The 27,943-nt window shown below is 39.1% G+C and overlaps 1 protein-coding gene across 2 annotated transcripts in view; it reads left to right on the forward strand.

Annotated features, from left to right (window-relative positions):
* ITGA9 (integrin subunit alpha 9) overlaps positions 1-27,943 on the forward strand; it is a 221,026-nt gene that overhangs the window by 179,176 nt on the left and 13,907 nt on the right. Inside the window, exons 24-27 of one of the 2 annotated variants that reach the window (XM_082754412.1) lie at positions 10,441-10,566; positions 11,145-11,264; positions 12,903-13,004; positions 20,250-20,369. In XM_082754412.1, the coding sequence (XP_082610538.1) occupies positions 10,441-10,566; positions 11,145-11,264; positions 12,903-13,004; positions 20,250-20,369 (468 nt within the window). Of the gene's footprint in view, positions 1-10,440; positions 10,567-11,144; positions 11,265-12,902; positions 13,005-13,855; positions 13,916-20,249; positions 20,370-27,943 lie in introns of those variants that run through there. The other variant, XM_082754413.1, reaches the window with a different exon arrangement.

Consider the following 27,943-nt stretch of genomic DNA (forward strand, 5'->3'; position numbering starts at 1 on the left):
CCCCATGCACTCATGTTTTTTTGGAATAAGCTAGCTGCTACTGCAAGCATTCTGCTGCTATATTTGGCATTGGTGTGGCCTCACCTTGTATACTGTGTGTAACGCTGGGCACAATATAACAAGGATGTTAAGGTCCTTGAAAGCGTCCAGAGGAGGGCAACAAAGCTGGTAAGAGGGCTGGAAGGCATGTCCTATGAAGACATGAAACATGTCTAGTCTGGAGAAGAGAAGGCTGAGAGGAGACCTCCTTGCAATGTCCTCCTACAATGTCCTGAGGAGGTGAAGCGCAGAAGGAGGCGCTGGTCTCTATTTCCTGGTCGCCGATGACAGGACACGAGGAAATGGCACAAAGCTGCACTGGGTAGGTTCAGACTGGATATAAGGAAAGAATTCTTTACCATGAGCATGGTCAAACACTGGAACAGGCTTTCTAGAGGGGTGGTTGATGCCCTGTGCCTGTCATTGTTCAAGAGGTGTCTGGACAATGCCACCAATAACACGCTTTAACATTTGGTTAGCCCTAAAGAGATCAGGCAGTTGGACGAGATCTTTGTAGGTCCCTTGAACTGAACTCTTCTATGTTCTAAGCATCATGCAGGCCAGCAAGCAGTGATTCTGTGAGCATGTTTAGATGAATCAACACCGAGGATGAAAAAAAAAATGTTAACATTACTGAGATAGGAATCCTGCTAGAAACTGAGGTGCACGCATTGAAGCTCATTCTCTTCAAAGAGTTTGAAGTCTGGATGATGAAATAAAGGGAAATTCTGAGAAAAAAAGGGAGAAGAAAAGAAGAACAGTCTTCAGTTTTCTGATGAGAAAGTTACTCCCAGCATATAACTTTTGATACCTAAGTGTAATAATGACTGTTGTAGTAATTGCTAGTAATAGAATATTTTTAATTACAATGTTGTATTACTAGTAATTAATGGAGAGAAGTAGGCATAGAAGTAATTTTGTAAAAGCATCTGCCTGTCTCCGCTGACAATACAAAAAATAAATAAATCTATTCTTCTTGAGTTTCCACTAAGTCTTTGATATTTATCTCCAGAAAGAAATGGGTTAAACTTTGGTCTTGTGAGTCCTGCTTCTGCTCACCTTGAGAGTGATAGTTATCTCAAGTCTCTCACTCCTGGCCCAGTTTTCCCCTCACTCTTTGGTTAGAGACCAAAGGAAAGAGTTCTTCTCTTGGAAGGACAAACAAATCTCCTCCAGTTGTCCTATTATGCTTGGCATATTTATTTCATACTTTTCCATTCCTTCTGTCTGAGCAGGTGAGACCTGGATTGTGCGTATGTGAAAACTGGGTATCAGTAAAAGCTGGGCTGGAAATTCAGAAGCATGGAGGAATTGAAAAAAAAATCACTTTGCAAGTTGCCTTTGAAGTTAATGGCTGCCTGAGCATGGGACTGTAGAGTAGCCTGTCATGTTCAATAAGGAAAGCTCTTGAAATAAACATGATTTTATTCATATGAATGTTGAAAAAGTAAAATGGAGTCAGTTCCAGAGCCTCAAGTCCTTCGTGGCTGATGACAGGTTACATTTTTAAGGCCAGTTTTTATATATAGTTTGCTATACTCCAGCATAAGAATATGATGCCTTGGCAACTGCACTGCTGATGTTTAAAACTGTATACAAAGGGAGACTGCCAGAGCTCTCTGAAATGGTAGCTGTGTGTGAGTGCTCTTTGAAGTACCTCATGAGATTCTCAGGCTCACTAGTACATGCTCCACTTACTAAGGCAAACCTTTATATTTATCTTGATGTAGAAAACCCTTTGTTTGTTGGCAGCTAGTTTAAAATCATTTAGTTTGTGTCTTTTGAAGTTGCAGGTCTTGGCTCTGAAAGCATATATACACAGTTCCAGCATGTGAAGATGCAAATATTTGGTGATAGTACTTTATGTAACAAAATGTGGTTCCAGCAGTTATTTATGCTGCTGCTGGTTGCCACCATTGATACCATATTTGTGTAGGAATGTTTTGGGTTTACACTAAGAATTATTTTAGCCCTTTGTATTAGTCATCCCCCCTGTGGTCTCTTCATTTCAGTGAACGCTATACTCACAGTCACATACACATATTTTGGCACTGTATTTAAAAGACATAGCTAGATTGCTGCAGGAAATTATTCATTCCAGGGAGTGTATTGTACAAAACTTGGTGACCTTCCTGCCTCCTTCACTTTAATTGCTTCTTTAAATGACTGTTCCAAAACATTTTGTGTAGGAGTTGAAGGTGGTTCCCCACCACCACCCATTTAGAGCATCTCTGTGATAGCAATCGAATCAGACTTTGCCTGGGAGCCCTGTCACTTGCAGGAGAAACTGGTGCATCTGTTGTGCCCTGGCATGACTGCGAGGAGAGGCAAGAACGTACACCATGTTCCAGCACAGCACGGTCACCTTTAGGCATGGGAAATGGGAGCCCAAAGCGGCTCAGAAAGAGCTCTCATAAGCATCTTCCTAATGTCAGCGTGATAAACTGAAGCTCTTTCAGTGAAGAGGAACTCAGTTCTCATTTAAGATATTGTTATACAGGAAAGGGTGCCTGGCCATAAAATTGTTTCCTGAGCTAGGATCTTAAAATAAATCCAAAGTGGAAAAAAAAAATTATGAGATTTTGCTTTATTGGAACCATTTGATTGCTATACAGAAGTCATGTCCATAGTTTCTATTTTCACGAAACTCCAGTTTGAAATTCCAGTCTTGAAAATTCTGTGTGAAATTCCAGTTTTGAAAAAGATGCCTGATTTGTCTTTTTATACAACTGAATTTCAGGTAAAGAAAGAAGCCTTACCAAGTGAACTGGATATATAAACCAGCTCATAAGAGGATTCACAAAGGAAGCAGGAGGTTTGGTAGATAGCACAGTAATCAGAAGTTTTGCTGAGGTATAGAAAAAAATATACAGTAGGCTTTTTTTAAGCTTCCTAGACAGAGAATTCCCTTGTGAAGGACCTACTGAATGAGGGAAGATGAGTCAACATTTTTAACATTTAATGTAAATTAATTTTATTTTAGTTATTGAATGAATGTGAGAGTTGCATTCTTTCATCATTTTCCAATGGTTGAAGTTGTTCCTGCCAAAAAACAATGAAGGAGGAAACTCAGGAAAGAGTTGACTGATTAATTGTTTTAACATACATGACTGCCTTAAATGCTGAATCATAAGCTAGCCTTTTTCTTTTATAAATAACATACAAGATACTTGGTTAAAATGATAATTTGGAAACTAAGGAAGAGTTGAAAGCAATGTTGTTTGTTTGTATAAAATCTCCCAATGGAGAAAGATGAAAGGAGAGTTTCCCTCATGGATCATGTGCCTGAGTGGGAATAAGCACATTGTGTTGGATGTCTCTGCTGCCTTCCCGTCTTGGACAAGGTACCAAATAACATCAAAAGTATTAATAAACCATTCCTTGGAGAAACGGGAACTCTGAGGATGTCCTGGAAACAAAGGACATTTACGTAACTTAAAATACTTACTCTTTTAATGAGGATGACTCGTTTAACCTTCAGATGTCTATCATAGATGAACGAGATTCTTCACTGGAGGTTCCACCTTCTCTCCACTGCCTCTGAAGTGACCTGGGGTGACTGATTTTATATATCTTTCTAATGCATTCAAATATCTGCTGTGGTGAAATGTCCATCCAAATTGTTCAAGCCCTGTAGGGAATGTATATATCTGCTTGCTATTCAGAGCTTTTCATCCTGATATTAACACAGCCCATGAGGAAAGTGCAACAAGTAGGTAAAGAAATCTCGTGCATTTAAAGATGTGTTCTGCATCATAGGAAAGGCTTTAGAAATGAATATAGCTGAAACCTAACTAAAAGAGCACTGAATTCCAGGTGATCTCAGAGGCTTTTTAAAAAGAGATGTACCTTGAGATGTATTTTGATGCCTCGTGTTGATTAAGTAGTTCATAACAGGGAGAGGGATTATGCACGTCAAAGACTCCTGTGTTTCAGCTGTTAAAGGCCTATATATCATAAGAAGCACATGTTAAAGGTAAATTGTCACTTTAGTTTCCATGTAAGGTATTCATTCTTATGCCTGAACTCTCTGTGGAAAGCACAGATGTGAGTGCTCAGTTTTTCTTCCCACTGCATTCATGTGGTGATGCCCTCTGTCCTGGAGAGAAACCACTGTCTTGCAAGTCAGGTACTTTATATCAGAAAATCGTGCTCTTCTTACTAAACCTTGTACATCTCACTAGCCCTTAACAGTAGTGCTTCTGTGCAGTTCCACTAAATATGCACAATGTGGTTGCAGGGCCAGTGCCTGTCTGGTGATGGTAAGTGCTTCAGGATCATGCTGATCTAACCCAGCTCTTTAATTAAGCTACACAGTTAAGTACGTCAAAAGTACATCTGCAAGCATTGCTGACAGGTTAGCACAGATTTTGGCCAAATGTGCTTCTGGTGTTCCCCTTCCAGCTGAAGGAGCAGGAATCAGAACTATGGTGGGGTACTTTTCTATCATAATTTAATGATTTAACATCTCTACTTTGCTGTTTAAATTTTGCATTTCCTCATGGCTGTGCATGCTTCCCTATTGGATGAGTCTGTGGAGTACTGCTTTTCCTTATCAGCATTGCTATTTTCAGTCAAAATCTTTCAAGTGTTGTGTAAAATGGGTTAATAATAAAAAAAAATCTTCTCTGTTGTTTCAGTGGCTCTTAAATTTGTTGCCAGAATCAACAGAACTGCTCTGACTCAAACATATTTCATTATCTGTGAATATTAAACATTTTTGGCATATGGAGCAAGTACTCAAATAACATATTTACATAACTTATTTGTCTACTGTTGAAAGTCTGACCTTGTCTGGAATTTCTTGTCAGAGTCCTTTTTTTTCCTTAGTGTGCGTGACATGTGAGATTGCCATTTCATCTCTGTCGCATTCACCTGCTATCGGGTGAATCAGTGCCTTTGAATCAGGACACAGATACACATTTTCTCCCTGATATTAGCATAAATGCACTATGGTTAGCAAGAAAGACAAATAAAAGAGGATCTGTTATTTATTATCCAATTTGCAAACATGAACCACTGATTAGGCATACATACATTAAAAAAAAAAAAAAGTAAAAAAGCCTTAAAAAAAAAGAAGCAGAAATATGTATAAACTATCTGGCAGCAATTTCAATAAGACTACAGCCAAACTGTCCTTTGGAGCCAGCGTACTCCAAGGCTGATGAGAAAGGCATCCATTTCAGAGTTGAACAATGCTAACAGTTTTGTGAAACAACTGACCTGCGTTCAGCCCTTGGTCATGTTTTCTGCAGCTGAATCTGCTGTTCCAAGTATCTTGTGTCTGATGATGTTTTCCCTGAACTTGGCCCCATGCTCTTTCCTTGTTCAAAGGTGGGTTTGGTCTCATCACATGCCCTCACCACTGGATTTTACCTTCTTACTTGTTTTGTATTAGCTTAGTTTTCTTGGCTTCCAGACTCTCACTAATAACTGATGATGATTTAGCTCAAGAGGGGAATCAGACTTACTGGAAAAGCCTGGAAATTTTAAGTTTTAATACTATAATGAATTCCTTTGCATTAGTGGAAATCTAACGCTGTCTATAAGGAATGGACTGAAGACATTTGCTTGCCTGTTTATCTTGTAAAATGCCAAACATTAAATATGGGATTAGTGCTCAGCTTCTTGTATGCAGCAACACAGCAGGGAGATTTTACTTATTGCTTTGTTGGGAGCGACAGCTACTTTCCTCTCATTTTTCAGTCTCCATTTTTCAGTCTCATTCCTCCAAGGGACTTGTATCGTATGCACATACTTAACCTCATACCAACTGCCAATATCCAGTTTTCTGTACCTGGTCCTCAGCTGACCTTTCCAGTCTAATGTTTGGAAACTATATTTCATTCCCCTCTCCTAGATTGCCATCTTGTGCAGGATACAGGGCTTTAGGAAAAAAAAAAAAGGGTCTCATCTTTAATGCATGTTCAACAGTTTGAGATAAAGTCTAGAGAGTAGCTACAGATAAGAAGAAAGGGCGTTATGTGTCCCCTTAATGTGGGAGACAGAGCTGACAGGAGAAAGTGAATGTACTGAGGCTGCAAATATATTATTTCTCCTAGAAATCCCAAACCAAAGAAACTTATATCTGACCTGGAATACAGGCAGTATTGCATTGATGCTAGGTTACCCTCTGTGTTCTCTAGAAGAGAAATGGTGATTGTCCTCCTTGCACTGGTACTACCTTGCTAGAGCACCAAGCTCAACCCATAAATCCATGCACGTGCAGGAAAAGTCAGAGGATGATACTTGTGTTATGCAACAAATCCAACATTTGTCCAGCCCTATTAAATATCCTATGCTTTTTTTTTTTTTTTTTAAGGATGTAATGCACGTAGAATATACTTGACATGTTTTACATACAACCTTCACTTTGAAATGTCCTCCCACCACTTTCTTTTAAGGATAGTGTAAGCTGATATGGTTAAAATCATTGCTATGTTACGGGTTTGCCCCTGCTCTGCAAGACTTCTCAAATATTCAGCATCCACTGAAGAAGCCCTATGGGAATTAATTCCTTTTGGCAGATACAGCGTTCTTAAAGCATGAAGTAATCCACATGCTTTCTCTAGTGGTTACGTCTTGTCTCTGAGAAGCTTAGTGGTTTGTGCTGAGGACACAAAATTGGCAGAGTAACCCACTGTGTAGGCTGTAATATTTAAATTTTATCTCTCAGTCATGTTAATGGGCCCTGTAATGGAACAGTGAGTTCCAGTAAAAAAAGCTGGAGACTGACTTGTCTGAATGTGTGGTTGTTGATGGGTAGGATAGGAAGTGTAAGTGATGGTCTACTTTTCTACACGATGACAGATTAGAAATAATGCTAGCTATTGCAGAGTTATGGTAACCTTTAGAGACCTGTTGTGCAAGGCACCAATGGCAATCCTCAGACTTTTATCTCTTCGTGTTTATGCATGTTGCATGTATATGCACACGTTGAATAGGACAGGAGAATACATGCATATGTATGTCTGTGATTGAATAGTGGTGTTCAATTCCTTAGATTTTGGATGAGTATGTGGATAAATCTCTTCTTAAAAATCACCACAGCTGGAATCAGGCCTGATTAGGTGTTGAAGGGACGTGGCACCCAAAATAACTTCTTCCTCTTTGAAAAATGCAGATGAATATTCTGGCATCCATGGATGTTCAAGAATGCAAGTGATCTCTCAATGATGGGTGTACATTTTATCCCTCTGCTGTTCTCTCATGTTTCCCTTTACCTTGGGGCTGAGCAGTGTAACAAAAGTACTTTGGGGCTTGAAGTAAATCTAGAAAAAAAAAAACATAGGATGCACTGACATAAGGTGTTTTTTTTTTCAGCATATGGCAAATTCTTCCTAGAGAATTAGAATGACTTTTCACAAAGAGAATCTGGTAAAAAGAAACAATTGTCAGTAAAATCTTGTGTGGGAAGATTTTACTTTTGTTCTTGATGTTGGAGATTGGACTGTATTGCCAGTGTTCTGGGCTGCAAATAATTTTATACAGGTTTTAAAATGGGTGAGTGCTTTCTGGAAAAAGGAATGAAATAACCTCCTGCAGAGACTGCTCCAACACGGTTCCTTGGAAGTCCCTCCTTGTGAGGCAGCTGTGTGCTTGGTGCCCTGCTCGGGTTTTTATTCCCCAAGCTGCAGTCTCAGTGCAGGATTTAGGGCAATCTCTCTTCTATCCCTGTTCCCCTGACCCCATTTTTGTTGCTGTTTGTTTGTGTTAGGAGTTGGATGTTGATTTTTCCCTGAGACTACTGTGTACAAGGTGCAAAGGGAATAAACATCTCTTTCCACATCCCCTGCACTGCTCTGAACTCCCCCATCTGCTGCTTCTGTGAAATGTTACATCCCAGGCCCAGGAAAGATCATTTTGTCAGTAGTCCTCTTCCTGCTAATAGGCTCCCGAGACTACATGGAAAATTCCAACAAGCCCTATTTTGTCATGTACCTAGCAACTCCCAGACGTTGTCAGAGGCTTGTCATCTACTTGCACAGTTCTTGCTTCTGTAAATGGCAAGCATTTGCTTATGCAAAGCCCTTAAAAAAATTTCCAGAAATTTTCTGTGTGTACGAGATTACGAAGCTGGTCGCAAGAAGAAAAACAGGTGCTTGGGGTAGTACTGTGTTTGGACAGAGAGAGACTCAAATATGAGGTCATGTCTTGATTTGTGTTTCAGAGATGCAGTTCAGTCTCAGCTTAAAGGTTTGCATAAAGCTTTTGTCTAACTCGCTGGTTTTCTCCATCTGAATCCCTCGTTGATGACAGAGTTTAATGAAAAATTACTATACTTAGTTTTGTCTGACTGGTTGACTGAACCTTTCTTTTATGCAAATGAAAATTGACGAAAATAAGAGAAATGAAATTTAAATGACTGACAGCCATCCCAACAAAAACAATCAAACAACAGTGGCCAGTCCTTTGGGAAGGCTAGATTTATCCTACTTCAGCATGATCCACACATTTCTAAGGCTTTTGTTATCTTTTTCCTAGCTCTATGGCCCTGGCATTTCTAAGAGTGCTTAAAGAACCCGAGAGTTTCTCAGCTGCATTACATCTTTTCGTGCCCACTGGCTGTCAACATATCCTGATTGATTGCTGCCTGGTGGAATTCACCCAAATTCTGCTAACCAGATCGTAGTGTCTACCTTCTTCATATAAGAAGTGGTCTCTACCTTTGGCTACTAAAACAGGCTGCCAGCAAGCCACTGCTCTGCTGCAGAACAGCACAGGTGATAGGAGGTACTTGATCCTGCATGTGCCCCTCCTGACACAGGCTAAGATGCTGAATTTAATAGCTGCCTTGCACAGGATTTCTGCATAGTTGGCAAAGAGGGAAGGGCATTTCTATATTCAGTTTTAGTCCCCTGGGGGTGGCTTTCTCTGTTACAGCTAAAGAGTTTTGAAAAGGATGAGGTGTGTCCAAGGTTCAGTTTTAGAAAATCTAATCATTTAGAGGAGAGAGGAACAGATTTATGTTGCTTCATGCCAGATAATTCCTTTCAGTCTTCTGAGATATTTCGACTTTAGCTTGTTCTTACACTGTGTTTATACAGGATGTAAAGAAAGACTATTTAGAAAGCACGCCAAAAGCTGGGATAGTGCAGAAGCTCATACTGTTCTCTCTATATCTCTTGCATGAATCTTATGACATCTGTCCAAATGTCTGGTAATTCAAACTTTCAGGAAGAAAGAGCAGGTACTGAATAGATCTTGACTCTTTGCTGTTCTTGATTTAACATAAACCTTCTGGTAGATCTGGATCTAATTCCCATGTGAAAGTTCAAAGAAAATAAATGTCAGTGTGCTTTGCATATCTCTTAGATACAATAAATAAAGAAAACTCATTCCAGATGATCTGAACAAGTAGAGAACATCATAGTCTTAATTTTCAGTTGATCCCAAGAAGACTGTAAATGTCGGGTAGCTACTTGCGTCTGTATCTAATGGAAATGTAAGAACAGATTGTGTAAAGACAGGTTGTTAATACGTACTTCAAAGAACAAATTCTGAAGAGTCTGGGGACCAGTGAAGCAGAAAAGCTACATCCTACCGAGAGACATGGCCATCACTTGTCTGGAAGATCACATTTAAAATCTAGATAAATCTGTATTTATTTTTTGGCAGCACCTTGGCTAACTCAGCTAAAAACTGCTAATGTGCAATTGGATGCAGAGCACGCAGTAATTTCATAACTGTAGCAACTTTTTTTCCCCTCTTTCAAACATTTATGATTTAAGTAAGACAGAAGTTTTCATCCTCAGAGTAGAGGATGTAGGGACATTAACAGCAAGATACGCAAGAATATCACTTGGTGGTTTCTGAGAAAAACTCTCCCTCACAGCTTTGAAGGATAGGGAACAGGGGAAATTTGCTGATACTTTGTTGTCATAAATTGTATTAAATTCCAATAGATTTTCTTCAGTGAATATTAATAAGCAGAAAAATGTAAGAAGGATTTTCTAGTGCAAGGTTATCTTGATTGAAGATCATTTTATCAAACCTTGGTACACTTTGTTAGCTTCATCTGTTTTTCTAGACAAGTAAATAAGCTAAAGATGCATATTTTTTTCATTATTTCTGTACTATTTATGCTGAAGGTAGGAGAACAGATGTGGTGTCCAGGATTGTGCATTTACACAAAGATTTCATTTTGCTCACGTGTTCTAATAAAAACTATGAAAATGTCAAGATGGCCAAAGCATGAAATAATACAGTTAAAAGAAAATTAGCACACAGGGTAGCACAACTGACTTAAAATTGGTATGTGGTTTGTCTTTTTTTGCCTCTTAATATGAGTGCAGACATCCAACTCAGATGTAGGTGCCTTCTTTGTACAGGTTAATCCTATCTTCTTGTGTCTTTTATTGTAATTCAGAATAATAATTGAGAGTATAATTGTGCTTGCAGGTTGGTCAGGACAAAGGAAACTGCTCTTTTCACAGAAACCGCAGTCCTTGTGTTGTTCCTCAAGAGAATGAAAATATTTTCCACACAATATTTGCTTTTTTCACAAAGTCTGGCAGAAAAGTATTGGTAAGTCCACCCATGACAAATTTAAACATACAGTGCATATTACAAAAGGTTTTGCAAAGATCAGCATGAAGAACTCTAGCATTAAGTTGACTAGAGCAGCTGCTATATATAAGCTAATACTGATGTGGGGGGATACCTAGTTATGTTTGGGATATCTAGTGATTTTAATTATCTGATTTTTAAATAGATAGAAGGAAGGGGAGGTATCTGAAGTGGCAGAGTGCAACTGGAACAAGGGCTCTGGTTACCCATACTTTGCTGAAGGCAGGTGGGACTGCAGGGCCCTGTGCCATGCTCAGAGCCTGCCTTGGATCTTAGATGCTACAATTAATCTGCCTTGCTTTCATGCAGGTTTTGATACCTAGCTGTCTTCAGTCTTGAAAGCTGCTGCAATTTCAGTGCAGGAGACCTGGGTTTTAGCAGCTTATCATGCCTCTTTTAGTCATAGAATCATAGAATATTCCGAGTGTGAAGGGACCCACAAGGATCATTGAGTCCAGTCAGCCGGAGTGTTTGCAGTCACACAGTTTTCAGTGATTTCCTCCTTTGCCTAACAGCTTTTTCCATATTTTCTGTAGGACTGTGAAAGACCAGGCAGGTCCTGCTTGATTATACACTGCAACTTAAGTTCACTAGCAAAAGCAGAGTCTTGTGATATAAGTATTTACACGCTGCTGAACACAGAAATACTGAAGAAGGTATGTGTTTCCTTCATTGTTTGTCTTAAATACCAACTCAAGTATGCTTATGTGCATCAGCAGACTCGAGATATGCATTCCTCTTTCTGTTTACTAGTGTGTTATAAAAAAAAATATCACAGTGTCAAAGAATACAGATCTATTTATCAACAGTGTGCATGGAGGTGTTAATCCTAGTTCTTAGCCATTACCCATTATGACAGAAATAAATTAAGTTCAGAAATTTATACATTGAGAAACAACAAATGAGGTCCTTAATTGTATGCATGGTGTTAAGGCTAGGGAATTCTGAAAGTTGAATTGATTTCTGAAAGTTATCATTCTGAAAAACGAGAAGTAGACTAAGTGCATGTAAACTGTGACAAACTATCTATCATTCCCTCTGTGTAAACAGCGATGTGGCATTTTTTTTGTAATTTTTTTACTTCAAATGATTATTATTCAAAGAAGATGCATCATAACCATATTAATGCTGAGCTTGATGTTTGTGACAAGAAACAAATGGTTGCAAGTTGATTCCTGTCTTCTGTGAAGCCACTGAATGAAATAGCAAATCTTTAAAATTTCTAGTGATGTACTACATTGGCCCTGTTTTCCTATACTTAGAAAAATGCTGAATATGTAGTTATGGCAAGATGTTGTGAGATTATTAGCATACAAAAGTATCAGAGGAGAAAGCTGATAATATGAACCTACGAAAGTAAACCTGTCTTTGATAGCAGCTGGATTAAAAGCATTGGAGGGACTCCTTATTAGAGAGCAGTTTCTAAAGCAATACATAGCTCTGAGTTTTTCTAGCTGAAACCAACCATGTCTTCTGATTTTTGTCCATATTTGAAAGCAGAAGATAGAAGAAAGGCGAGAAGTTTCAGGTATTTGTTAGCATGTAGCGTGGAAAATGTGCTTCTGGGGAGTTCAGTCCTAGGAATAGCCAGGATTCATTCCACCTTTAAAAGACATACAAAGCTTACCCATGTTTTTTGGATCAGTATCACCAACACGTGCCATTTGCTACCTATCATTTACCCTCCCCAGGGTGAACAGCATTTGAATGACTAACCTATGAATTAAAATATTTTTTTGAATGTGTCTGCTAAAATTCAATGAGTAAAATATAAGAGAAACATATATTAATATGGGGAGATATACATTGAATATTTAAGGTATTTGCAGTGCAGAAATTCAAATAATTAAGTAGTTTTCCTCTTGGGTTATATTTGAGTCTATCCCAGCTTTCATGTATGTTTTTCCTGTTCATTTGAAAAACAAATAGAACTTTTGTTTGGTGGTTAATATTGAACTTGTCTGTAGTAATTACAATGTTCTGTCTTTTGCTTTTGTGGTAAAAATGGAAAACAAACAAACAAAAAAACAACAGCCAAATATGTATGATGTGTTTAAAGTTCAAATATGAGTGTTATGTTTAAAGTCCAATATACCTCATTTTATTCTAACCTGACATAATGTGCTTTGTTTTTTTCTGTCTATAACTGTACTTAACTCTCAACTCAACCTATGCTGCATGTTATCTCTATGTATTTATCACACCGGAAAATATTTGATGTTTTTCTTTTGAGGTCTCTTGGTGGTCCCCTCCACCCCACCCCAAATGCAGTTCTTCTTGTTCTTTCTTTTCAGGACAGTTCATCAGTCATTCAGTTTGTCACAAGGGCAAGGGTGCAGGTGGACCCTGACCTCAGGGTTGTAGAGGTGCCCAATGGGAGTCCAGAAGAAAAGCCAGTAAGTAAATGAGCCTGAAGAGAAAGGTTTTCTGATTCCAGTGGGCTGGGTATCATTAACAGCACTATGCAAACTGGAATTTGCATCTGGGCACGGGCTTGGCTAACCAGTGAGAGTGCCCAGATTTTGTCTGGATAGACTAACAGTGCAGCTAACCTTGCCTCTGTGGTTTTGTTCACTGTGATAACCATGATATTGTGAATGATGTTACATGGGGTAAGAGAATCTGTGTTGTACTAGCCAAAATTGTAATAGCCTGTGAGGAATTTGTGCCAAAATTAGGTTTAACTTCCTGCTCTGAGGTTGACATGTGCTTTAATCTAATTCAGATTTTTACTGAAAAACTACTACAGTCTTAAAACCCCAGCAAAGCTTTTTCAGATGTGCCAATAGAAAATATTTAGAAGTGTTAATGATATTTTGGTCCCACCTCTCAGTTATCCTCTTATTCTCTGTGACTGTCATCACTACCAACTCATACAACCATTCTCTCATAGGCTTCATTTCAGTGAGTCCTGTTGAGGTTTTAGTATGAGAATACTGAGTTCAAACCACTTTTGAAAGAAACTGACATGCTGTATTAGAGCACTCATCTAGGAGATCCTGGATTTTAAACACCAAAGGCAAAGAAAGAATTGAGCCTGCATATTACTACGTTCAGTCTGAAATCAGAGACACTGCTACAGTGACCACTTTCACCATCATCATGTCTGCAACCCTAGATTTTTTCACATTTATTTTTTTAACCTTTGATTTTATTAGAACTGTCAGAGGGGAATAAAAGTCTTTTATATAACAGGACCCCATTTTCCCTTTCTGTTTTTTTTTTTTTTTTTTTTTTTTTTTGTCAGGTTTCTGGATCATTCTAAAGAACACTGAAAAAAATAGGCTTGGCAGCTGACCTGAAAAATATATCTAGCCTTCCCTGGGAATGTGCCTTATAAATGACCTGCAGCCTTGACTGCTAATGCATTGCTAGATATCTCTTTAGTTCTGCAGCTAGCACAATCTTGAAAATTTATGGCAAAACTTCATTAGTGACTGAGTTAACACTTGACTGTGATACCCATGCACCCGTTGAAGTAGGAGAAACCAAGATGTCTCTGCCAGATATTTTGATTTGTAAATGATTTTGGAATGTCAAAATGATAACTGCAGTGTCAAATGTGTGGGATTGCTATTTAATGTTCAATATTTAGAAATGCTTTTATCCAGGAATGCAAGCTCTGCTGTATGTTGTTGTTATCTAATGCTTGGAGGAAAACAATATAAACCACAACATTGTCCTTTTCCTGTTCCTGGAAAGCCTTTCATCAAGCCTTGAGTTGCAATGATTATGAAGTATGCTGTATGTGCTGGGAAGCTAGATGAATCTTCACGTGTGTGTGTGATTCTGTGTGTGATTCACACAAGAGCTTGCTCCTAGTTCCTGGGAAGCCCAAGCTGTAAAGGAGCATGCTTGAGATCTTGTAGCCATGTAACATCAATTTGTAATTTAAAGTCTTTTCTAATGTGAGTGCTATTTGCTTTCTCCTTTATGCTATTTCCATATGTCTGTTGGCTTTTCTATTGCTGTATGTTTTGCATACAGTCATGTTAAGGGAAAAAATTTACACATGTGGTTTGGCTCAAGGTATTCATTTTTTTCCCTGCTCTTTTTTCTTGTGGAATGCAGAAGGGAGCAATACTTGTTGCAAGCCACAGCTATTCCACTGGAAGCAGAAACAGGAGAGAGAAAATGTCTTTGTTCATATTCCTCCCTTCCTTTTTAAAATCCCATTATGTTTTCTTTTCATTGACCACAGACTGCTGTACCATGTCCATTTGGATAGTAGTTCCTTCTGAACAATTGTGCATAGATTTACTTTAAGTCTGTTCATGAAAGTGTTCCGTAACAGTGAAACACATTCTCTTAGAGACTTTATCATGGTAAATTTGAAAAGGTCTCTCTGCTGTCTACAACTAAACATAGACTTATTAAACCTATTTAATCTGTCCTTTAGAACAAGCTGCCCTTACTTCACTGGGCACTTTTACAATTTAGTGTATAATACCAGAGTGCAAAATATCTATATAGAAGACACAATGAGAAGGATGATAGAAGGAGATGCTAGTGTAAGAAGTACCAGTGGTGGCAGGACCACCCATATAAATATCAGCATTGTCATGAACTCCAGTACCCTATTTTTAAGGGAGATGCAAAAGCTTATGTAAATATCTGTAAGTTGGGTACCAGGCAGTCTTTGAAATGAAATGTTCAGAAATAATTTCTGTGGATTTGGTTTGATGTGATTTGGGATAATTTATTTTCTCTCTCTGTTTACATTAGACTACTTAAACTCATACTGGATAAGTCACATGAAGGTGAACAGAGTACATAATACAGTTGTATTAACACAAATATACATGTACATGTATATTGGCTGAAACTGATGCATGACGTGTTCAGGAGACACGCTTTCTTTTCTTAAGCATTTGGGTTTCCATGAAGGTTTGGCTCTCTTCTTCTGTGCATGTGAGGCAAAACCAACGATAAGTTCCATGAGACCACAGTGGTCAAATACCAGATGTGCAAATATATTTGACAGAAAACAGCAAAAACAAAAAATGATAAAATAAAAGTTTATTGCATGAAGATCTACAGGGTGTTCTGAGAGGTCTTTATATGCATAAATATATATGCAGAGTGATTTAAAGGCATATTTCCAAGCATTAGCTGGTAGGCAGCTTTAGCTGTCTACCTGAGACTGAACTTGGAAGACTCCTACCATTGGCCTGTTACCCATGTTGGGGTCAGAAGGAGCAGGCTGTGGTACTCTGCCTGAACCTGGATGGGATATCCCAGCCTTTTTTAAAGCACGTGGAAATACCTCTTCTTCTCAGCAATCCCAATCCACTACCCTCACCCCCTTGCCTTTTAGACGTACTGAGCATTTTAGGCACCTGTTCTCTCCAGCTTACCTTTGAGATGGATAGAGCTTCCTCCTACCTAGCCTGGCTGAAGCCAGATGTGAGCCTTTTCCAGAAGCTGCGAAGCCCCCTTTCTAGCAGGTCATTTGCAGTCCTTTTGTTTTCACTGGGCTTGGTTTTTGTTTTCTTGTTTTACCTTTCCATCTGTTACTGTAACAATCCCTTTAGAGATTGTTTTGGCTTTACTGTGCAGTCTAGCAGGTTGAAACACAGAGTTGAGTAAAGGAACAGAACTATACAGAAAAACAACATACAGAAAATTTCATGGTGTTAGACACAAACAGGTAGAAAGGATACTTCAGGTCTGTATTCCTCAAGAGCTTCCAAGTTTTTTGTTAGTAAATGTAAATATTTATAGATAACAAATACTATAGATATGATGTGCATATACACATATGGATGGGTGTGTGTGAGAATTATATCTTTACTGGAAGTCCCCTCAAGTATAATGGCACTTGAATAGACTAGTCTGGCAGCAGTGCAGCGTGGTTTGAAACACCAGAAATATTTTGGGTGATAACACAGAAATAAAACAGTGTTTTTGATAAACTGAGGCCTTTCCTGGTTCTGGGCTTCGTGATACAAACACATAAAATTCAAGTAGTGTGATAAGTTAAGCAAAAAAGAAATGCTTTTTAGGAGGGAGAAAGGAACATTTTACAATTACTCATTTCTAACCAAATTTTGCTGAGTTATGTTTCTTGTCTTCCTGACTCCCAGTGCAACAACATGCTCCTATTCTGCTAAGGGCTTAAGCGTAGTATGAGCTTCAGGTATTTGTGGATTTCCTGCTCAGTTAGGTTGTAAAGCTCTTGCCTACATGCTTCACTGAAATAAGTGAAGCATTCTGATCCTTTTTGATTTATTCACTAAGACTATCAGAATATAACAAGTGATTGGCACCGGTAGAAGATGCCCTTGTCCATACACATCCAACCTTTCAGAAGTCGCTGGTAGGGTACAGTTCTCCATTAATTTACAGCAGGGCAATTATATTGTGTAAAACTTGATTAACACTTGAGCTACAGCTAAAAGTACAGCTAAAAGGCAGGCTAAGCTGCCTCCCAGGCTTTCCTGCTTTCAGATCCCACTAATACAGCGTGAAATGCAAATGATAAATATGAAACTAAAACTCCTCATACATTGCCAAGACAACTGTGTTTTTTTGTGGCCTTTCCCTCATGTTTGGTCAGAGGCTGAAAACAAGCCTACAATCCACTCCATATTTTATGGCTGTTGCATGTACTTTCTCCAAACCAGGCAGCTACTGCCCCTACTGCCCTCTCTCAGATGCTTTCTCACACACAACCCCTTATCTTCTGCATCAGTCCCTGTTATCACTCCCATCTTCTCCACAAGTCATGGCTGTGGGATGTGCACTGGGCTGGGCACTGCCTTGTGCTCCCTGCCCTGTTGGCTGCCCCACAGGGGCTGTGCTGCTGGAGTGGCTGGGATGAGGAGGCCAGGTTTGCCCAAGGCTTGCTTTCAGAGGCTTTGCAACAGTCCACAGGTCCAATGCCAGGCAGTGGCTTGTGCATTTCTTTTTGGTGACATCACCCTCTCTGCCTTCAATCTCCTCCTCTCCAGGATGACTTGCTTCCCTCCCTTCCACCACTTTTTGTACTGATTCTTCCCTGACACTTCCAACGTGTGATGAACACAAACCAGATGCTTCCGGTCTGGTTTGTTTGGGGCTTGGTTGGTTGGTTGGCTTTGTTCATTTTTGGTTTTGTGGTGTTTTTTGGCTGCTTTGTTTTGTTTGCTTCTTCAGCAAAGCTCATTGCTGTGACTGCATATTAATGCAGGCAGTTTTTGATGGCTTGAGAGGGATAAGGACATTAAAATGCGTGACATCTTTGCTCCTTTCCAAACCACAAAGCCATGAACAGGGTATTTTTCGTGCCTGTCAGTTGGTTCCAGACTGCAAGAAGGCAAACTGATAAGAAGCTGTTGTTACTCTCTACTCTCTCAGTTACGATAGCTTGATCTGTGACTGCATAAGACAGAGCCAAGAGATTCTAGCCAGTGCACTGCAAACCCCAGATGTGGGGCTTTTGCTATAGAGATGATGTATGATTTGCTCGTTGCAGCTCTTACTGTCTCTTTTGGCAGCACAAGGTACAGGTCTACTGTGCTAGAGGTTATGTTATGTTAACATTTACTCTCTGAGTAGTGAAGACACCACCTCATCTTGCATCCAGTGACTGTTTAAGAGGTCTCCTTTCACTGAAGATGACAGTGTCTAATGTGTTAGAAGTTTATTGTTTTTTTTTGTTGTTGTTGTTTGTTTGTTTGTTTTCTTTTAGTGTCCTAAAGGAAAATAACATTATTGCCTTATTATCTAAGAAATAGTCATCTGACTTGTCTCTGCAAGATGGATGCTAACCATAGCCTCCGTGACAAATGGACTGCCACATCAGATCATCTTTACAAGCTGGCTCAGAAATAGGGAGAAGGCACAAGACTCGTCTTTGATCTCTCTGTCTGGTATTTCCCTTACATGAGTCTTGGCTCTGAGGGAGACTCTGCTGCCTAGGAAACTTTCTCTGTTCAGTAAGATATCTTAAAAAGCTTGACAAAGGCTTTGTGCTGATGTATGAAATGCTAAAATGATTCTTTTTCTCAGAGAGCTGGTCCATGTTTGAGAGCTATTTTGAGCATTGCAGTACTGGTTATAGGAACATGTTTGGAAAATGCTATCTATGTATAGTAGCATTCCTGTCTATTTGTTGTTTTCATTTCTTGTTGTCATCAAATACCTGACAATATCTCATTGACAGAAAAAACAGTGAATGTGAATCAGCTGTATTGAAATTCCTCCACCAGGAAAGTTGTGGTCTTAATCCACGTTAGTCTGTGAAACTGAGATGAAGTATCTTTATGAGTACTTCTTTATGGGAGCACCATGACAAAATGTAGCCTAATCCATTTGTTTCTGTCACACCTGTGCCTTTAATTTTTGTGGGTGTTTGCTGAAGCTGGGTATGCTTATGGAAACAGAGAAATGTCTGTTAGAAGGACCTCTGAGGGGCCATCTTCTCCCATTTCCCCTTCAAACCAGGACTGTTGCCCACAGCAGCTCAGGATCCCCATGGCTTTGCCTGAACCTTCGAAACCTACAAGGATGGAGAACCCAGAGCCTTGTTGTGGCCTCTTCCAACTTGGGGTTGCGTAACTGTGTCTGACTCTAACTCCTGGATTTTCATGTGCTTTTAGCTATTTTTTTGTTTTGTTTTGTTTAAAAGATTGATTTAATGATTCCTATCTGTGAAAGGGTTTGGATGTTATTTAGCAAAGATGAGGTTTGTGAAGGAGGGAGGAAAACTCACTACGTTACCTTCCAAAGCAAATCAAACCAAAGCCAGATAAAGCAAACGTGTACTACCTTTAAAAAAGATTGCCTCTCTGCATTTGTTGGATATTAAATTGCAAAATTTAACAAAGAAATAGCGAGCACTGAAGAGAACTCTTTTTGAGTTTTCCACTGAGGAGCTGATTTTGATTGAAACAAGAGACTGGAAATTCACAAAGTGTATACATTTGGTATAATCTGCTCCCATTTTCTTCTTAGAGCAGGCAGTTAAGGAGAGCACTTTGTAGGACGTGTTTCCCTGTCATACATGCTGTACAAAAAGAGAGAAGAGAACAGCAGGGGACTCCTCTTTGCATTCGCAGAAGAACTCATGATTATACGTGCCCTTCTATCTTTCCTACAATGCATCTTGTGAAGCACAGCAGGGACTATTCAATTAACTATTCAATAGGGATATATGCAAGTTGTCCCATTTTTTCTGTGAAAAAAGTTAACACGCTTAGCATACATGAGTGTTTCATGTGAAGCATTGGGGTGTTTTGTGGGGCTGGGAACACCAAAATTATGATAATTAAGGCAGACCCTGCAAGGTGTCAAGTCAATCCCTGCCACTCCAGGGCTTGCTGTTTTTCATGCAAAACTTTGTGCACTTTTGGTGGCTCAGCACCAGAAAAAACTCAGTGCCTGGAATGGGATGGAAGAGCTGGAAGAATAAGGGTTGTTTTGGAGAAGGCTCTGATATCCTTTGAATTAAGCACATGGCTACTCAAATTCCACTTGAAAGCTTTAAATCCCTGCAAAAAAATAGACAGAAAGCATGAAATTAAGGGCACATTCCATATTTGTTTGACAGATGAAATATGATCGGTGAGGCCACCATCCAATATATTTAATAAGATGAGTACAAGAGAAAACAATGCAAGTTCCAATCATAAAAATATCTTTTTCTAATTGCTTTGTAGGTGGTCTTTGAGGCTCTACACAATCTGGAGCCTCGTGGGTATGTTGTCGGATGGATCATTGCCATCAGTTTGCTGGTGGGAATTCTCATCTTCCTGTTGCTGGCTGTGCTGTTATGGAAGGTAAGGTAACAGATGCAGCGTAAACACTGAGGCTAGTCCTAGGAAAAAAGCTCGAATTTGTCCATGCATTTAATATCCATTTGCTTTTGGAACTGAATAATTGTCCACTCCATTACCGAAGTTGTCTGCCAGCAAAAATACTTTCATATCGAGGCTTTTGTGAGGGACAGGGATAAACTCCTCGTGTAGAGAAGTGGAAAAGTGGATTCTTTGGGGCTTGAATATTAAAACTTAAAACCTCCGCTACAGTTTCAAAATGGAGGAGGATTCCTCTAGAAACCTGCTGTTATCTAGCACTCAGATATATGGTACATCTCCATGGTTTTCTGATGACTGAGGCACACTGATTTCAACAGGGTTTCCTGAAAATCAGGTCAGTTTTGCTTTACCAGCTAAAACATTGGGTTCATGCCTAGCGAGAACCACTTTGTAGCTGCTGCTTTCAAGAGGTAAAGGCCTGGGGGAGAGCAGCATCTAAGAATAATTCTTTTAGATTTCTCAGAGAAAGAGTTCCAGATGAGTAAAATGCATTACCAGAGCAAAAAATGCCAGGACCAGTTAAAGCCAACCTTCACACAATCTCTGATAAGATATAATTCTTGTACCCAGACACAGTTACATGGCAAAGCTGGACCGATGCTGACACTCAGCAACAGCCATCTGGTGTGGAAAGTATAAAGGCTAAGGAGCTTTGAGTGTTTTCATTCCTCAGTTCCGTCTTACCAACCCATAAATTTAAAAGGTCATGGTCAAGGTCAGGGACTGTCTTTGAGAGAAGTAAATCTTGAACACACACATGGGAACAAGTCCAACCCTAGTTTGCTTCCCGTGGCGGAGGTCCAGGAGCCCAGTTCACACTGTTGTGCAGCATGTGTGCTGCAGGCTTTGCTCACTGGCTGTGTTGAGACTGTAGGTTGCAGCCACAGTGGGCTGAAAAGGATATGTCACTGCAGGTGGCAAGGCTGTAAAACAGATTTACAGACCTGGGCCAAAAACTGGGCATGAGATTCTAGCTGTAGATTATACAAATATTTGTATAGCTGTTATAGGTTATACATCTACTTCATAGATTATTTAGATTTTACATGGATTATAAATTTTAAACATTATGTAGTCAGTTTTGAAGATTTTTTAAACATATACTGGCCAGGTCAAAATAGAGCATGATTTACAATAGGCTCTAGGCTCCAGAATATCTTGTAATTTCTATTTTTCTGGAACATGGGAAAAGCTTTTGCTTTCTATGGCAGAAAGCAGGAAAAAAAAAAAAAAAGAAAGAAAAGAAAAGGAAAAAAAAGAAAGAAAACCACAAAATTGTGCAGTTATGATGGCAGAACAATCATGAGAATGGAAAAAGGTGCATTTCCTCAAGGTATAAAGGCACTTGGTGAACTGTTTGAAAATGTGCAAGGTGAGAAGAATAGCACCTTTCACCATGAGTCTTCATAAGAATCTAACACAAGTTGGCTTGTTGGTCTGTACTAGAATTTATGCACTTCTCTGTTCTTTGGCATCATCTTGAGACTTGAGCCCTTTTGAATGTTATCAGGATTGTTCAAATACTCATGAAGATGCTGACATTTTGCTTCATGAAAGCTTTTTTTCGTGAAAGTTCTGAGTGAAAAGAATAAATAACTACAATTAATTCTAGGCTTATACAGCCCTTTCTGGATGCAGATGTTAAAATGGTGTAGCATAGCAAGGTGAGATGACATACCCAGAGTCCTATGGCAGAGGTGGCAGTGAAAGCCAGGCTTCATCAGTTGCACTCCACTGAGTTGCATGATTGCTTAAATAGCCAATAACTCATGGTTTTCTTTTAAAGAAAAGTGATTAAATGTGTGTAGCTGCTAGTATCAGCCAGTGTTTTCATTTAAATCTTATTTTGGGTCATAAAAATATAGAAGTAATACTTAGCACTCACTGGTTTCTATATTTATTGATGTTACTGGCAATATTAAACTTGTCTGAGATAAAACTGACATGGGAAAGTTGCAATCCTACAGAAGAATCTTAATTGTCTGATTGTAAATATTTGTTAGACGAAATTGGCAAAGTATATCCAACAGTCATGCCTAAATTTCATGTTTGAAAAAGGCCAAGAAGTTGCAATGGAAAGTTTTTTTTTCTATTTTTTTTCTTTTTTTTTTTCTTTAATTGTGGAGTGAAAGAACAGCGGTGAATTAGGTGGAGTTTGGGGCATTTTTAGGACGAGTACAAATTAAATTTCATATTTATTAAGAAACTAACTAGAGCTTGGCTGTGGTCCTGGAAGGTAACAGGTCGCAAAAAACAAAGTAGGAACTGTAGCAAACCCATCATTGGGGAACTGAGTGCCAGCAGCAGCGCCCGTGTCTCAGCTTGGCGTGGAAGGTACCTTCTTGTTGTGTGGTCGATTCTGCCTTGAGTGTTGCAACACAACAGGCAAGTCCTTCAACACAACAGCATTTCACAGATGGAGTGAGGAGCTACTTGCAATTGCAAAAAATACTGCAGTACATGTAAACATTTCATGTTACATACTGCTTGAATTAATGGTGTTAGCAGGAATGAGCTCTCAGGGAAATTCCAGCCCTAAATCCTACTATGAATCAAAATAAAGTTATTGTGCATACCATAAGATGAGGATGGTAATTGTTTCATTATTTGTAGATCTAAAATTGCCCGGCTTAGGGGCCCAAGTCAATGTAAGTGATATTAAAGGCCTGGTTATTTCACTTCAGTGAAAGCTTATTTATTTACATGCAAGACAACAGCCATGTTTATACACACATAACAAGCTTTTTAGCATGATCTTGATTAGTTTTTGACTGGCTTTGCTTCTCTGCTCATTTATTTTAGTACTTCATGTAGACACCACGTTTCCTCAGGTTTAAATGCAAACAGATTCAGAGGGGGTGAAGCAGCATTTCCCTGACTTCCATGAGGTGCCATGCATAATGCAGACTGTCAGAAGTTCCCCCCCTTTTTTTTTTTTTCTTTTTTTTTTTTTTGTATATTTTGTTGGATAGCCCAATTTTACCCCCAACATTTTTGATTGTTCATATGTTGTTCATCTGCTCTGGATGCCTCTGCACAGGTGTCTGTGGGGACATGTGCCTGCTCTTGCTGGTTTGTCCACTGCACAGCTCACACTCCATGCTTGTGCCTTGCCCATGGTCTCCCATACACAGGAGGAAATGGAGGGGCTCTCATGCTAATGTCTACAGTAATAAATTTAGCTTTTTACCCACTGAGATTGGCTTGCACCTTTTTGGTGGCCTCCAGATGCTTGTGGAGAGTGGAGCAGGGGAGGAGGCTGCTTTGCTTCAGCCCAACTGTGCCTGTGCTGGTTGAGCTCATGGTTTCATAAGCACTGGCAGCAGTTCAGGAAGGAAAAAGGTGGTCATGGCTGGATTATTCTGGGGAGTGCTCTCCCATGCACAGTCCCTTCAGCTGCCAGGCTGCAACCATGCTTGGGTGCAAGGTCCTGTTCAGGTGTGGTGGATTTATGCATACATAAACCAGGGGAAAATTGACATACACTGCGAATGAAAAACTGAAGTGTAATATAGCACAATAAATATTATATTATCACAGAATCACAGAATTTCTAGGTTGGAAGAGACCTCAAGATCATCTAGTCCAACCTCTGACCTAACACTAACAGTCCTCCACTAAACCATATCCCTAAGCTCTACATTTATTATACCACAATAAATATTCGATTAATTATAGTAGTACTACATTTGAACTAACTTTGATCCTTATTGTTTTAGACTAAGTGCACAGAAATAAAAAAGTGGTTTGTGCTCAGAGGATGTCAAGAAGGGGATGTGTCAGGGGGTGTCAGAATGGATGTTGGGGCAGCTAAGTGGAGCTAATTGTGGAAATGGTTCGCAAAGCAGAGATTTTGCATTCATATTTCTCTGTGACATGTTTAATACAGGAGATGGACTTGTATCTAAAGTTATTTAACTAGACATAAAGTTTATTTCTGAGCTGAGCCTGTCCCTATGGTATCCGAGCTCTGATTTGTATAAAATGAGGTTTGTAGCACTATTCTACAGCTTTTGCGCTCCTGGGGCAAAGAACTGATGTTATGAATGCTATGAATGTCCCTTACGTGGTAAGACACTCTTCTCCAAACCTTGGATTTTTGGCAGTATTGCAGACAGGAGAAGACCAAGCAGAATAGCATACACATATGTTGGTTTTTGCTTACCCAGAGGGTTCCTGCCTTTCAGGATCTGCTGCACATAATGTCTATTTGCTCTTTGTCTAAAAAACAAGGGTTTGAAAACTGTCTTTAGCTTTCAGGAGAAATATTGTGAAGACAGTTCTTCAGTTATTGAGGTTACAGTTTGTCCAGGCTTTGAACTGTCTTTTTCTGAATCCCGCTAAGTGCTAGACTTGAAAAATCTTCACTTAAGCAGAGGCTGTCTGCATGGATGGTGCTGTTCTCTAACACTGGTTCAGGGGCAGAAGCTTTGAAATACAAAGTTGTTAGTTTTTTGTTTGTTTAACTTCATATTTCATTTATAATTAAAACAAACAAACAAACAGATGAACCCAAGTATTTTTAGGGTGCATTTGGACATACTGCTTGGAGAAGCCTTTTGACTTTTTCCTGTGACTGTACAAGTGTCTTTGAAGGAACATTTGTATTCCCCTACATGTAGTATTTGTCATTGCCTCACATATTGTTTGAGTGCTTAGAAAATATCTGAAGCAAACCAAAGCTAACTGAAATTCACCTATATAGTGTAAACCACTGATTTCCCCTTTTTAGAAGGAGACACTTTTCCTTACTTAGGGCCTCAAACATTTAAGGCTTTAAATAGTGGGCCAAAACATACATTTCATGATTTTCCAGCGGGGGGGGGGGGGGGGGGGGTGCAAAAAAAGAAAGAAAAAAGTGAAAAACAATCCCCAAACCCTCCACTTATTCTTTGCCAGTGGTTGCTCTGTATCCTGTCTTACAAACCCAAAGGCATTTTCTTTCCCTTTTAGCTACAGCTCAGGTAGCAAAGGCTAATTGCCTTTTCCTAGCCAGTTTGTACAAACTCCCTTTCCTGGTGGCCAGGTTTCGGAATAGTAGCTCTATAATGAAAGATCTATAATGAAATAAAACTTTCTTTTTCTTTTTCTTTTTCTTTTTCTTTTTTTTTTTTTTTTTTTTTTCCCCCACAGAGAAGCATAGGCTCTAAACCTTTTCAGATTTTAGTGTAGAGGAGAAGCTTGGCTTTCTTCTACCTGAGGAAATACGTACACATGTCCTCCCATACTCCCATATAATCTTTCCATGAAAAACCTTTCTTTTTTTTTCTTTTTTTTTTTTTTTTTCTTTTTTTTTAAAAAAGCACCTCCCAGCTAGGTGCAGCCCAACCATGATCACAGCTGTATAGCATCAAATGTAGGTGGCAGAGCTGGGATCAGAGAAACCTGTTGAAACTGAGTGGTGTTCTGTATCTTTGATGAAAGTTGTGGCACCAGTTCATAACTTGTGTGCTTCTTCTTGTCTGCACATGCAGTTCCAAGAATAAACCAGTATTTACTGTGATGATGCTTTAATTTTAAGAATCGTAATCTTTCAGATAAATAAGGCAGTTGGCTCAACTTGCTGTGAGAGCACTTACCAGGTCTGATGACGGGAAGGGTGGATTTCAAAGTGCAGAAAAGGCTTCCCTGTAGAGATATAGATGCATGCTCCAGCTGCCTAAGTACTCATTAAGGGAGGTCTATATTTCTCCTTTTTGTTTTTCTTTCTCACACTTTCTTCCAAGTTTCCATCCTGCTTTATCCTCTCTCACTTCTCAGATCGTCTCACTTAGAAAAGTGTGAATCTTACCTGTATGAGCTACATACTGTATACCTGTCTCAACCATCCATCAAAAATGCAAAACCTGTAATTCATTCACGTTTTCTGAAATTCCTATTTCTATACGTCTCAAATTGCTGCATTCTATGAAGCATTTTTGATAAACATTTCATTTTGTTGCTATGTCCCACATCTTACCCATTTATGTAGTTCCTTCATGGAAATTGTTAATTTGCTATAGGATGCATAGTCTTATCAGGTGAACTACTTGACTTTTTTGATATTTTAGGCTCACTAGGTCTAGAATTAGGCTTTTTCAGTATTATCCTATTACAATAGTAATAACAGTAAGGAAGTCAGGTGATAATTAGGATCTGTGATTCAAAATCAAACCCATATTATCTCCCAAACATGGATGGATCTTCATTATTTATAGCAGCTAAGAAACCTTGAGGGAGTTGAGCAGTGAAAATGCTTGGTTATATGTAGAAATAACAACAATTTCACCAGGCAGAAATTAGGTGGATTGTTTGAGTTTTATGTTCTCAGAGAACAGTCTAAAGTGTGTTTTATTTTGCTTCCTTTTCCTGGACCACACTGAGTATTATTAAATATTTTTAGACACCCCCTACCCGCTTAAGACCAAAAGGGCTTGTATTCAGGCAGCAGTGACTCAAATGTTTGGTTGTGGGGTTTTTGTTTGTTTGTTTGTTTTTGTTTATTTGTGGGTGTTGTTTGTTTTTGTTTATTTGTGGGTGTTGTTTGTTTTTGTTTATTTGTGGGTGTTGTTTGTTTTTGTTTGGGGGGGGGTAGTTGTTATTGTCTGTTTGCTTTTCAGTAGATTGCTTGGATGATTTGCAGTGATTTTTGAACTTTGAATATATGTCACAGGAAAAATTGGGTTTGGACAACTTTACTTTTTATTTTTTCTTAGCCAAGTAAATGGTTAATGCTGCTGTTGTAGCCAAAACATTGCCTTCCCCAGTGGGTTTGCTGGCTACCATGTAATATTTGTTCAACACCCTCAAGAGCAAGGCTGGCAACATTTCAGTGGTGGTGTGTGTCCAGTACTTGTGAAATGCCTTTGTTATCTTTCTGGATAAAATGGTCTATGTAAATGTACAACAATAATAATATTGTGGCCGAGCATTCACTCTGGTCCCCTGCTCATCCTGGCACCACAAGAACAAATTGAATCCACTAGCAAGAGAGAGGTCAGGCTGTGGTTCAGAACGTCTTTCTAAAAAGAAAATGATAGCCATCATTTTCAGGAGCCCAAACCAGAAAAAAGAATATGTGTGTAGAATGAAAAATTGCAAATAAGAACCTAAGGTTCCAAGGTTCCCCACTGCTGGAACACAACATGTGTGTTTACTGGAAGCCGTTAGCATCCCTCATACCCAAATGCCAAGAACAGAGAAAATGTGACTTACATAGTCTGAATTCTCTCTTCAAGCTTGGTGTCACAGTGGGAAATGCTGTGTTATGACTTACACCAGCCATAGCCATTTCTTCCTGGTTCAGCTAAACCCATGGAAGTTGTTTATTCTGATAATTATGGGCATAGTACAACTTTCATTCAAATATTTTTGGCAGGTCAAATATATCAAAATACAACTGTAAAGCTATTTTTTATTGATTCCAGAAATAGTCTTTAACAGTTAGTCTCTGGTTTTCAAACAAAGCCAGAAATACTTCATCAGTTTTTCTTTTTTTTTTTTTTCTTTGGAGAGGAAATGGAAAATACGGATTGAGATATATCTTAAATTAATTG

This window comes from Aythya marila (assembly GCF_965140915.1).
Source record: "Aythya marila genome assembly, chromosome: 2".
Taxonomy (NCBI): Eukaryota; Metazoa; Chordata; class Aves; order Anseriformes; family Anatidae; genus Aythya; species Aythya marila.